The 12,837-nt window shown below is 52.6% G+C and overlaps 1 protein-coding gene across 6 annotated transcripts in view; it reads right to left on the bottom strand.

Annotated features, from left to right (window-relative positions):
- Window positions 1–12,837, bottom strand: part of LOC139239121 (BRD4-interacting chromatin-remodeling complex-associated protein-like) — a 111,216-nt gene that overhangs the window by 34,037 nt on the left and 64,342 nt on the right. For 5 of the 6 annotated variants that reach the window (XM_070867661.1, XM_070867660.1, XM_070867663.1 and 2 more), the window contains exons 2-3: window positions 2,951–3,092; window positions 78–123 (exon numbers count right to left, since the gene is read on the bottom strand). In XM_070867661.1, the coding sequence (XP_070723762.1) occupies window positions 78–123; window positions 2,951–2,969 (65 nt within the window). In that variant the 5' untranslated portion in view covers window positions 2,970–3,092. Of the gene's footprint in view, window positions 1–77; window positions 124–2,858; window positions 2,931–2,950; window positions 3,093–12,837 lie in introns of those variants that run through there. The other variant, XM_070867664.1, reaches the window with a different exon arrangement.

The raw sequence follows: 12,837 nt of genomic DNA, 5'->3' as shown, positions 1-12,837 counted from the left end.
ATAGGGGGCAGGACATGAAGCTGAATGGTCGCTGGTGATTGTGTTTCACCTCAGGTAATTTTTGATGAGGTACTTACCAAATTACATCTAGCAGACAGCGTCCATCTTCATCATCCATGTCAACTGCAAGGACAAAAAAAATTGCATTACACTATTGTCACTGAAGTAGAGTTAAAAAGGAAAAAAAATGAACGAACGAACTTGCATCCTCACAGCTCCTTTCATCACCTTGGGACAGGGCCTTGGTGAGGCCACACCTGGAGTATTGTGTACAGTTTTGGTCTCCTAACTTGAGGAAGGACATTCTTGCTATTGAGGGAGTGCAGCGAAGGTTCACCAGACTGATTCCCGGGATGGTGGGACTGACATATCAAGAAAGACTGGATAAACTGGGCTTGTATTCACTGGAGTTCAGAAGAATGAGAGGGGACCTCATAGAAACGTTTAAAATTCTGACGGGGTTAGACAGGTTAGATGCAGGAAGAATGTTCCCAATGTTGGGGAAGTCCAGAACCAGGGGTCACAGTCTAAGGATAAGGGGTAAGCCATTTAGGACCGAGATGAGGAGAAACTTCTTCACCCAGAGAGTGGTGAACCTGTGGAATTCTCTACCACAGAAAGTAGTTGAGGCCAATTCACTAAATATATTCAAAAAGGAGTTAGATGAAGTCCTTACTACTCAGGGAATCAAGGGGTATGGCGAGAAAGCAGGAATGGGGTACTGAAGTTGCATGTTCAGCCATGAACTCATTGAATGGTGGTGCAGGCTCGAAGGGCCGAATGGCCTACTCCTGCACCTATTTTCTATGTTTTTATCCCAAAGCACTTCACAGACAATACTTTTGTAACGCAGGAAACACAGCAGCCAATGTGCGCACAGAAAGATACCACAAACAGCAATGAGTTAATTATAGGTAATCTGTTTTAGTGATGTTGATTGAGGGATAAATATTGGCCAAGACACAGAACTCTGCTCATCTTCCAAGAGTGCCGTGGGTTCTTTTACGTCCACCCGAGAGCGCAGATAGGGCCTCGGTTTAACGTCCGACAGTGCGGCGCTCCCTCAGCACTGTACTGGAATGTCAGCCTCAATTAATGTGCTCAAGTTTCTGAGGAGGGATTTGAACCCACAACCTTCTGACTCAGAGTTGAGGGTGCTACCCCGAGACACGGCAGTGTTCTGACAGTTCTGCCAAATTGCAGTTAACATTGACCAACTGAACCAATGAAAAGTCCCAATGCTAATGCCCTTGAAAAATACAATTTTTTAAAAATCTTTTTTTTTTTTTTAAAAACACAGTGGGCTCCAAAATAACGTGGCCCCCAACCTCAGGACAACATTTACTCCTGTCCCAGAGTGACATTTAGTCCATGTTCCAGAGGGAGTTGGTCTCCGGCAATTGGGAATGAGCGAGCCCAAGGTTTTAAGGAGTGTCTTAAAGGAGGAGAGGTGCAGAGAGGTTTAGGGAGGGAATTCCAGAGGTTAGGGCCCAGGCAACTGAAGGCATAGCCGCCAGTGATGGAAATCGGTGATACACAAGAGGCCAGAATTGGAGGAGCGTAGACATCTCGAGGGGTTGTGGGGCTGTGGGGCTGGCGGTTACAGAGATAGGGAGGGACGGGGCCATGGACGGATTGGAAAACAAGGATGAGAAATTTTTTAATTTTTTTTTTAAATCGCTGAGCTGGGAGCCAATGCAGGTCAGTGAGCACAGGGGGTGATGGGTGAGTGGGACTGGGTGCGAATTAGGACACGGGGTCAGCGAGCACAGGGGGTGATGGGTGAGCGGGACTTGGTGCGAGTTAGGACACGGGGTCAGCGAGCACAGGGGGTGATGGGTGAGTGGGACTCGGTGCGAGTTAGGACACGGGGTCAGCGAGCACAGTGGGTGATGGGTGAGCGGGACTTGGTGCGAGTTAGGACACGGGGTCAGCGAGCACAGGGGGTGATGGGTGAGCGGGGACTCGGTGCGAATTAGGACACGGGGTCAGCGAGCACAGGGGGTGATGGGTGAGCGGGACTCGGTGCGAGTTAGGACACGGGTAGAAGAGTTTTGGATGAGCTCCAGTTTATGAAGCGTGGTGTGAACACTGCAAACTTCGGTAAGGATGCAGAGTCAAGTCAACTCAAATAGTCAAATCAGCTCAGAAAATTGGCAGCAAATTGTTTGTATAGGCAAGGCAGCACAGTGTGCTCATCAGGACAACATCCAGGGTTTCAGTGCAATGGTTGGGGTGCAAGAATTCTCATCGTGTGTCCACCTGAACTGTAAAACACCTCCCGGCAGTACAGGTCTGACTCTCCTTCCAAACCTGGGCTGTGCCCGGAGAGAGGATTCCGACCTACGTAACTCTCCGGGGAAGGACTGACTGGTGGCTCCAGGTCTCTCTCTCTGGCAGTGGTGTCAATTTAATGGGATGAATTACCACAACCTTAAGTAAAGCACTTTACTTTTGAAGTCCAACTTTCCCCTGTGGTGTATTTACGTCAATAATAACGTGATATTCGGAAGCCCCTGATAAAGCTGAGGGATGGGAGTGGGTACAGGCGGCATTGTAAGTGGGCTACGACTGCTGTGGATATACAGGGGGAGATACAGCGTCACACGGCTTTTTGGAAGGTGGAAGTGTATTACCCTTCTCTAGTTACCCTGGGAAGGTGGTGCTTGGCTTTCTCCTTGAATTGTTTTACAACCGAGGGCTTTGATAGGCCAGCAAGTGTCAGCCATGCATAGAATCTCAGCACAGACGGGTCCACACACGGAGAATGGCCACTCGCTGGAGAAACTAGACATCTAACAATGATTCCCCCCGGTTCACGAGAGGAAATTGGAAAAGGGGAATGAACAAATTGAAACCTGCGATTCAGCTCCAGACACCTGCTCCAGGCTGGGTCCCGCTGGAGACTGCATCACGACAGTAACATTCCAGAGCGGCCTCGTCCATTTACCTGCACGAGCAGACATCATAGAAATCCTGGAATCTCGCCTGGTGCACTAGTCGTCTCTCGGACCCCTATTCCAGCGTAGAATCTGCCAAAGGTTGCACAAAACCCACATTACGTCACGCACTAGTTGGGAGCAATGCTTTGCCTGTGAAAAATTAAGACATTATTAAAACCCTTCTGCAAATAAAGGAAACAAATTATCCCGCTTCCCAAAAACAAACGCACCCACGATATAAAAATGCCTCACACCGGGACCATTGCCCCGAAACTAAATGTAGTTTTTATTGTAAATACGAATCGTTCGCGATTGCGACCATAAACCCATATTATAAAAAGGGACATTTTATGTGGTTTAGTTATCTTTCAGCGGAGTCCGTACACACACAGTGCTGAGAGGCAGTGTCGTGGTTATTATAATTAGCACAACTGATCTGGCACGGTGAGACAGTTCACGGGTTCCTACACGAGACACATGCAGCATGATTGTGTAGAAAATGTCCATTTTGCGAGGTGAAGAAACCCATTTTCGAGGGCCCACTCGCACAATCACCTCTCCCTGCCCCTCCGCAGCATCGATGCTCTCACCGGAAGTGTTACAGAGCTGGATGGTGCGCCAGAGCGAGCAGACAGCGACAGAGAAAGAAAAAGAAAGTCATGCATTTCGATAGCGCCTTTCACTACCACCGGACGTCCCAACGCGCTTTACAACCAATGAAGTACTTTTCGAAGTGCAGTCACTGTTGTAATGTGGGAAACGCGGCAGCAAGCTCCCACAAACAGCAATGTGATCATGACCAGATAATGTTTTAGTGATGTTGATTGGGGATAAATATTGGCCTGGACCCCAGGAAGAACTGCCCTGCTCTTTGGAATAGTGGCAGGAGATCTTTTATGTCCACCTGAGCGGCCAGACAGGGCCTCAGTTTAATGTCTCATCCAAAAGACAGCACGACGCTTCCTCAGCAACAGGGTGGCGCTCTCTCAACCCTGCCCCTCCGACAGGGCGGCGCTCCCTCGGCACTGCCCCTCCGACAGGGCGGCGCTCTCTCAACCCTGCCCCTCCGACAGGGCGGCGCTCCCTCGGCACTGCCCCTCCGACAGGGCGGCGCTCTCTCAACCTTGCCCCTCCGACAGGGCGGCGCTCTCTCAACCCTGCCCCTCCGACAGTGCGGCGCTCTCTCAACCCTGCCCCTCCGACAGGGCGGCGCTCTCTCAACCCTGCCCCTCCGACAGGGCGGCGCTCCCTCGGCACTGCCCCTCCGACAGGGCGGCGCTCTCTCAACCCTGCCCCTCCGACAGTGCGGCGCTCTCTCAACCCTGCCCCTCCGACAGTGCGGCGCTCTCTCAACCCTGCCCCTCCGACAGGGCGGCGCTCTCTCAACCCTGCCCCTCCGACAGGGCGGCGCTCCCTCGGCACTGCCCCTCCGACAGGGCGGCGCTCCCTCGGCACTGCCCCTCCGACAGGGCGGCGCTCCCTCAGCATTGCACTGGAGTGTCAGCCTAGATTTGTGTGCTCAAATCCCTGAAGTGGGACTTGAACCCACAACCTTCTGACTCAGAGTGAGTGCGCGGCCCACTGAGACACAGCTGAGACAGAGCGCGAGAGAGCGCGAGACTGTTTAACTCTCATGGACCCAGTCATATTGTCTGCTTCAATAACCCAGCATGGTAATTTATTCCGTAACACGATTGCCCTTTGGGTGTAATATCCTTCTGTAACTTCCCTACTAATTGCCTCCGTTTTAAACTGGCATCCCTTGGGATTTGAACCCGACACCACAGGGAACTATTTGCCCAAATCAGATTTGTCAATTCGTTGCATAATCTTGAAAACTTCAATTCCATCAGCTCAAGGCCTCATTACCCCAAAAATAATCAAACTATTTTAATTCATAAACGACCTAAACATCAGGAGCAGACTGTTCGGAATAAAAATGTTTTTGGAAAGCATGTCCGGATAGGGAAGTGTCGGGAACGTGAAGTTTACAGATCACGTCCTCGATCAGAGTGAAGTGACACAGAGGAACGCCTGAACCTTTCCTCTGGGTAATTTTGCGCTCATAAAGCTGAGGGCTTAGTGCTGGGAGTGGAACTGTTCCCATTTTCGGAATGGGATAGAGGTTTCTTCAACTGTGCACCAACAAAGCAGTATCAGCACCGACCACTGCGAAATTTCATTGTCGTACACCAAGTACATCGTGTGGCTTCCCCCAGTGAACAACTTAGTGCCAAATTAGGGCTCATTTTATGCTGTGATTTTATGATTCCCCAGGAAACAGGTTGTATTCTCCAAAGTCATTTCCGGTTGGAGCCTCACGGCAAACAAACAGAGGAGACAACTTTCACCTCACCTGTCTGGGCAGGATTTCCTCCAGCTCATCTAGCTTCAAATCCCAGAGACTCGAGCCCCAGAATCCAGGCCAACACTACCAGTGCAGCGCCGAGGGAGCGCCGCGCCGAGGGAGCGCCGTGCTGTCGGAGGGGCAGCGCCGAGGGAGCGCGCGCTGTCGGAGGGGCAGCGCCGAGGGAGCGCCGCGCTGTCGGAGGGGCAGCGCCGAGGGAGCGCCGCGCTGTCGGAGGGGCAGCGCCGAGGGAGCGCCGCGCTGTCGGAGGGGCAGCGCCGAGGGAGCGCCGCGCTGTCGGAGGGGCAGCGCCGAGGGAGCGCCGCGCTGTCGGAGGGACAGCGCCGAGGGAGCGCCGCGCTGTCGGAGGGGCAGCGCCGAGGGAGCGCCGCGCTGTCGGAGGGGCAGCGCCGAGGGAGCGCCGCGCTGTCGGAGGGGCAGTGCTGAGGGAGCGCGCGCTGTCGGAGGGGCAGTGCTGAGGGAGCGCGCGCTGTCGGAGGGGCAGTGCCGAGGGAGCGCCGCGCTGTCGGAGGGGCAGCGCCGAGGGAGCGCCGCGCTGTCGGAGGGGCAGTGCCGAGGGAGCGCCGCGCTGTCGGAGGGGCAGCGCCGAGGGAGCGCCGCGCTGTCGGAGGGGCAGCGCCGAGGGAGCGCCGCGCTGTCGGAGGGGCAGCGCGAGGGAGCGCCGCGCTGTCGGAGGGGCAGTGACGAGGGAGCCCGCGCTGTCGGAGGGGCAGTGACGAGGGAGCCCGCGCTGTCGGAGGGGCAGTGACGAGGGAGCGCCGCACTGTCGGAGGGGCAGTGCCGAGGGAGCGCCGCACTGTCGGAGGGGCAGTGCCGAGGGAGCGCCGCACTGTCGGAGGGGCAGTGCCGAGGGAATATTGCTGTTTGTGGGAGCTTGTTCTGCCGCATTTACCACATTACAACAGTGACTACACTTCAAAAGGTATTTCATTGGCTGTAAAGCGCTTTGGGACGATATAAAAGTGCCTTGTTACAATGTCCAGACATTTCAACACAGTTAACATCATGGATTATATCGAGTGTACGGCACAGAAACAGCCCAGCAAGTCTGTGCCGTGTTGATGCCCCACAAGAGCCTCCTCCCACCCCATCAACATATCTGTAATGCACTTGGGTAGGACAACAGAATGTTTCAGAAGCTGAGCTGTACACGCTGAGACTCCCGATGAATCACACAGGCATGGCCATGATCCCGATCCCGAACAGTGACTCAGTACACTACCTGTGTACCTGTGCGAATCAACGCCTTTCAATGCAAGTCTTTCTTTCCCCCCCGCCCCCAAGATGAAGTAAGATTTCTAACCCACGGTATCTCTCCAACTGCACAAGCGACACTGGCCACGTGCAGCCTGCTGACAGCCACTCGCTGGAATGCTTTTATGGAATTCAATAATTAATGTGACGTTTACAGTTCCTGTCTGTTTTTGCCAGCAGCAGTGAAGAATGTGGAGTGTGACAGAGCAGGAGGAACCTCTCCCAACAGGAACAACTGTGCTGCAACCCTCTCCATGGCAGCAGGGGAACAGTAGCATAGTGGTTATGTCACTGGACCAGTAATCCCGAGGTCTGGACTAATGATCCGGAGACACGCACTTCAAATCCCACCACGGCAGCTGGGGAAAGTTAAATTCAGTTAATTAAATAAATCTGGAATCAAAAGCTAGTATCAGTAATGGTGACCATGAAACTACCGGTTTGTCATAAAAACCCAACTGGTTCACTAATGTCCTTACCCAGTCTGGTCTATAGGTGACTCCAGACCCACAGCAATGTGGTTGATTCCTAACTGCCCACTGGAATGGCCGAGTAAGCCACCCGTTCAAAGAACAGTGGTTCAAGAAGGCAGCTCACCACCGCCTTCTCAAGGGCAATAAATGCTGTCCCTGCCAGCGACTCCCACGTCCCAGGAATGAATACATTTTTAATCAACGGAACTCAGAGGCACAGGTTCTCATAATTCCTTTAGCGGTTATTATTTGCGGAGAAAAGCTGCTGAACACAAAATTTCAGGCACCAGGCCAAACACGACACACAACCAATCTCAGAGAAGGAAAACCTTCTCCTTTCATGCCCCCCCACAGTCCATGTAAAGACAGTGGTGAAATTCGGCTACGCGGAGAATTGGAGAAGCTGGGGTTGTTCTCCTTAGAGCAGGGCAGGTCATGGGGAGACTTAATAGAGGTGTTCAAAATCATGAAGGATTTAGGTAGAGCAGATGGGGAGAAATTGTTTCCAGGGGCAGGAGGGTCGGTAACCAGAGGACACAGATTGAAGATAACTGCCAAATGAATGAGAGGGAGACAAGAGCAGAATATTTTATACGTGAAAAGAAAAGATTTGCAGGGCTATGGGGAAAGAACAGGAGAGTGGGACTAATTGGATAGCTCCTTCAAAAGAGCCGGTACAGGGATGATGGGCCGAATGGCCTCCTTCTATCCAAATGGAGAGTAACTGGATCGCTCCTACCCAGCCCTCAGCGATCTCCTCCAGCCATAGGCCCTGCTCCCACCCTTCACTTCCCCCGCACACAGTTATCCCGCATTCTCCCTGCTCCACAGGAGGCCAGCTCCGTCAGTGCCTCCACTCCTCACTCCTCACTCCTCACTCCTCACTCCTCACTCCTCACTCCTCACTCCTCACTCCTCACTCCTCACTCCTCACTCCCCGTAACACATAGCCACCCAATTGTCTTGCCAACTCTGGCTGGATGTATTCCTGGAAGTTTACATCAAGAGTACAGCACAGACACAGACCATTCAGCCCAACAGGGCCGTGCCGGTGTTTATGCTCCACACCAGCCCCCTCCCGCCCCATCAGCATATCCCTCTATTCCCATCTCTCGCATGTTTATTAGCTTCCCCATTAATGTATCTGTGCTATTCGCCTCAACCCCTCCCTGTGGCAGCGAGTTCCACATTCTCACCGCTCTCTGGGTAAAGAAGTTTATTAGTGACTGTCTGATATTGATGGCCCCTAGTTTTAGTCTCCCCCACAAATGGAAACATTTCTCTACATCTACCCTATCACTCCATTTCATAATTTTCAAGACCTCTATCGGGTCACTCCTCAATCTTTTCTTTGGCAGAGAAAAGAGCCAGAGACTGTTTAATCTTTCCTGATAAGTATCACCTCTCTGCACTCCTCCAATTCTGGCCTCTTGCACATCCAAGATTTTAATCGCTCCACACTGGTGGCCGTGCCTTCATCTGCCTGGGCCCCAAGTTCTGGAACTCCCTCCCTAAACCTCTCCGACTCTCGACCTCTCCGACTCTCGACCTCTCTCAAGGACAGAGCAGAGACACAGATGCTTTCTGACATGTACGTGGTGGTGTAGCAGGAGAGGGGTATTGGGTCACAAGAAGCTGCCAATCTCATTCTGCTTATATTACATCAATACCTTCAGGCTTTGGTGTGTTTATGGAATATATCTTTTGGACAAAGTGTCACCCCAGTTTGCCATTGTTAAGAATGAGGGTACTTCCAAATAACGAAATCGATCTGAAACACTTTGGAGAAACGTTTGAGGGGTGCGATGAGGAACTGATTAGACACGAAATTTCACCAAGACCCTCAAAGCCAAGAGGAGACTTCCACACGGTCAGTGAGTGCTGGATCCATCCCCAGGATCCAGAGGTGGAAGGTCAGAGGTGGGAGGTATTTTTTACATTCGGAGATGGAGTTTGGTTTGTGGACGAGGGTTGATCCTGCTAAAAGAGCAGAACCATAGAGCTGCGAGCATGTAGCTGCACAATTCAGCAGTTGGAATGAAGAACCATCACCAGCAATGAAAACAGGGAGGAGGCAACACATGGGGCATCACGCTACACCCCGCTAGCCCCCGCAATCGTAACTAAAGCATCAGCCAAACTCCGTGGGTAGCATTCCCCCACCCCTCCCTCCAAGTCTGAAGGTTGTGGGTTCAAGGGACTCGAGCGCATAATCCAGGCTCACATTCCAGTGCAGTACTGAGGGAGTGCCGCACTGTCGGAGGGGCAGTGCTGAGGGAGGGCCGCACTGTCGGAGGGGCAGTGCTGAGGGAGCTCCGCACTGTCGGAGGGGCAGTGCTGAGGGAGCGCCGCACTGTCGGAGGGGCAGTACTGAGGGAGCGCCGCACTGTCGGAGGGGCAGTACTGAGGGAGCGCCGCACTGTCGGAGGGGCAGTGCTGAGGGAGCGCCGCACTGTCGGAGGGGCAGTGCTGAGGGAGCGCCGCACTGTCGGAGGGGCAGTACTGAGGGAGCGCCGCACTGTCGGAGGGGCAGTGCTGAGGGAGCGCCGCACTGTCGGAGGGGCAGTGCTGAGGGAGCGCCGCACTGTCGGAGGGGGTGACTTTCAGATGAGATGTAAAACCGAGGCCCCATCTGCCCTCTCAGGTAGACGTAAAAGATCCCATGGTACTGAAGAGGAGCAGGGTAGTTATCCCTGGTGTCCTGGGCCAATAGTTATTCCTCAACCAACATCACTAAATCATCAAAACTGGTCAATATTGTTGTAATGTAGAAAAAGCGACAGCTAAATTGCGCACAGCAAGCTCCCACAAACAGCAATGTGGTAATGACCAGATAATCTGTTTTAGTGACGTTGATTGAGGGATAAATATTGGCCCCGGGACACCGGGGAGAACTCCCCTCCTATTGGATGCAGTTACAGTGCCAGCCGCAGTTCATTTAGATCACTCCTGTCTCTGAATCAGCAGGTTGTGGGTTCCAGCCCCATCTCAGTGCACTACCGAGGGAGTGCTATACTGTCAGAGGTGCCATTCCTTAGTGGAGATGTTAAACCAAGGCCCCGTCTACCGATCGGGTGAGAGTTAAGGATCCCATGACAACATCTGACAAAGAACAGGAATTCTCCCAGTTACCTGGGCAACATTCCTCTCCCAACCAATACCAAAGCACAGTTCAAGTGGTCATCTATCTCATTTATCAGAGAACCCGAGGACACAGATTTACAGTGATTGGCAAAAGAACCAAAGGCGACGCAAGAGAAAACGTTTCTTTTAAGCAGCGAGTGCTCAGGATCTGGAATGCAGTGCCTGAGCAGGTGGTGGAGACAGACTCAATTTTATCTTTCAAATGTGAATTGGATAATTATCTGAAGAAAGAAATTTGCAGGGCTCCGGGAAAAGGGCGGGTGAGTGGGACTATCAGAGTGAGCACGGGATCGACGGGATGAATGGCCTTCCGTGCTGTAACCGTTCTATGATTTGCCACTTGCAGGATCTTGCTCTGCACAAAGTAGCTACTGTATTTACCAACACAACAAGTCTGCACCTCAAAGTAATGTATTGCCTCTAAAGTACCTCGAGATGTTTAAGAAACGCGACGAGGAATTTTAAAAATGCAAGTCTTGCTCTAGGAATATGAATGGGCATCACTGTGAAACAGCAACTCCCAGAGTACAGTCACCAAAGTGGAACAAATTGCCGCAAGTTGTATTTCAATACAAGTGTTAGCAACAGCCCAGGCACGAGTCATCAGCACCTCCTACACACCAATCTTTCACGGTATAATGAGGGCTGCAGTAAGGCACACTACTCCTAAGCACGGTGTGGCGAAGGTTTTGTCACTCGAACAATGACGAGCTGACTCTGCAGTGCCACTTTGTGCAACCTCCGGAAAGTAAACGTGTGGATGGCGGAGGACAAAGGCCCACTGTGGTTTCCAGTGATACTCACAAGTGAAGGGCTAGTGGGCAAGGGACAGAAGGGCAGTCAGTGTGTGTGGGACCCATACCCCAGAGAGAGTCAGTATGTGTGGGACTGTACCCCAGAGAGAGTCAGTGTGTGTGGGACTGTACCCCAGAGAGAGTCAGTGTGTGTGGGACCCGTACCCCAGTGAGAGTCAGTGTGTGGGACTGTACCCCAGTGAGAGTCAGTGTGTGTGGGACCCGTACCCCAATGAGAGTCAGTGTGTGTGGGACCCGTACCCCAGTGAGAGTCGGTGTGTGTGGGACCCGTACCCCAAAGAGAGTCAGTGTGTGTGGGACTGTACCCCAGTGAGAGTCAGCGTGTGTGGGACCCATACCCCAGTGAGAGTCAGTGTGTGTGGGACTGTACCCCAGTGAGAGTCAGTGTGTGTGGGACCCATACCCCAGTGAGAGTCAGTGTGTGTGGGACCCATACCCCAGTGAGAGTCGGTGTGTGTGGGACTGTACCCCAGTGAGAGTCAGTGTGTGTGGGACCCGTACCCCAGTGAGAGTCAGTGTGTGTGGGACTGTACCCCAGTGAGAGTCAGTGTGTGTGGGACACGTGCCCCAGTGAGAGTCAGCGTGTGTGGGACTGTACCCCAGTGAGAGTCAGTGTGTGTGGGACACGTGCCCCAGTGAGAGTCAGCGTGTGCGGGACCCGTACCCCAGTGAGAGTCAGTGTGTGTGGGACCCGTACCCCAGTGAGAGTCAGTGTGTGTGGGACTGTACCCCAGTGAGAGTCAGTGTGTGTGGGACACGTGCCCCAGTGAGAGTCAGCGTGTGCGGGACCCGTACCCCAGTGAGAGTCAGTGTGTGTGGGACCCGTACCCCAGTGAGAGTCAGTGTGTGTGGGACTTGTGAAAGATTGGTTTTGGGAATCAATTGTTTGCAACATAAGCCAAGGGAGCAGTGGAGGGGCAATGACCCAACTCTCTGTCCCTTCACTCCGTCGGAAGGAGTCGAGTCCAGTGCCCCAGAGAATCTGCCTACATTTGCACGAGATGCCAGGATACAGGAAGGTAGCTCACAGGCAAGATTGTCAACTTTAGAATTACTGGCACTTTAACGGTTGTGCTATGATACAGCCAAGCTGCCCACGTGCGAACTATTAGAGAACTAAACACAGCGACAATCCCACATGTAACTGCTGTGTGGGCTGACCTGCAGCTATTGTATATATTAAAAAGCATTCAAAAACATTCAACTCTTTCCAAGAATCTGTATGTCGGCTGAATGCAAGTTTTTAAAACCAAGAGCGCCCCCCGCCCCCGAGGGGGTTTTATACCACAGGCACACAGCCAATGGCACAGCCATTCTCCAGAATACCACTGGCCGAGATTGCAGGGAATTCACGCTTTACCAGATCGCAGACTCCTGTTGCCGTTAGACGACACGGGGAGCGAGGCTTGGAGCAGAGTAATGACGTGGATGACCAGATAATCGATGAATGGTCACAGTCCTGAAACGTCAACACACTTTTTCTCTCTCCACAGACGCTGCCCGACCTGCTGATATTTCCAGCAGTTTCTGTTTTTATGTCAGATTTCCAGCATCCGCAGTGGGTTTTTTTTTTAAAGTGATGTTGATTGAGGGATAACTAGTGGCCGAGACACTGAGGGGAACTCCCTGCTCTTCTTCTAAATAGTGCCGTGGGATATTTTACATCCACCTGAGCGCACAGACAGGGCCTCGGTTTAATGTTTCATCTGAAAGACGGCACCTCCGACAGTGCAGCATTCCCTCAGTATTGCCCCTACAACAGCGCGGCGCTCCCTCAGTACTGCCCTTCCGACAGTGCGGCGCTCCCTCACTAATGTCCCTTCGACAATGCGGCATTCAAT

Source organism: Pristiophorus japonicus, chromosome 26, assembly GCF_044704955.1.
Source record: "Pristiophorus japonicus isolate sPriJap1 chromosome 26, sPriJap1.hap1, whole genome shotgun sequence".
In the NCBI taxonomy this organism is placed as follows: domain Eukaryota; kingdom Metazoa; phylum Chordata; class Chondrichthyes; family Pristiophoridae; genus Pristiophorus; species Pristiophorus japonicus.
Note: the sequence above shows the minus strand (reverse complement) of the source record. Positions and strands in the feature narration are given on the sequence as shown.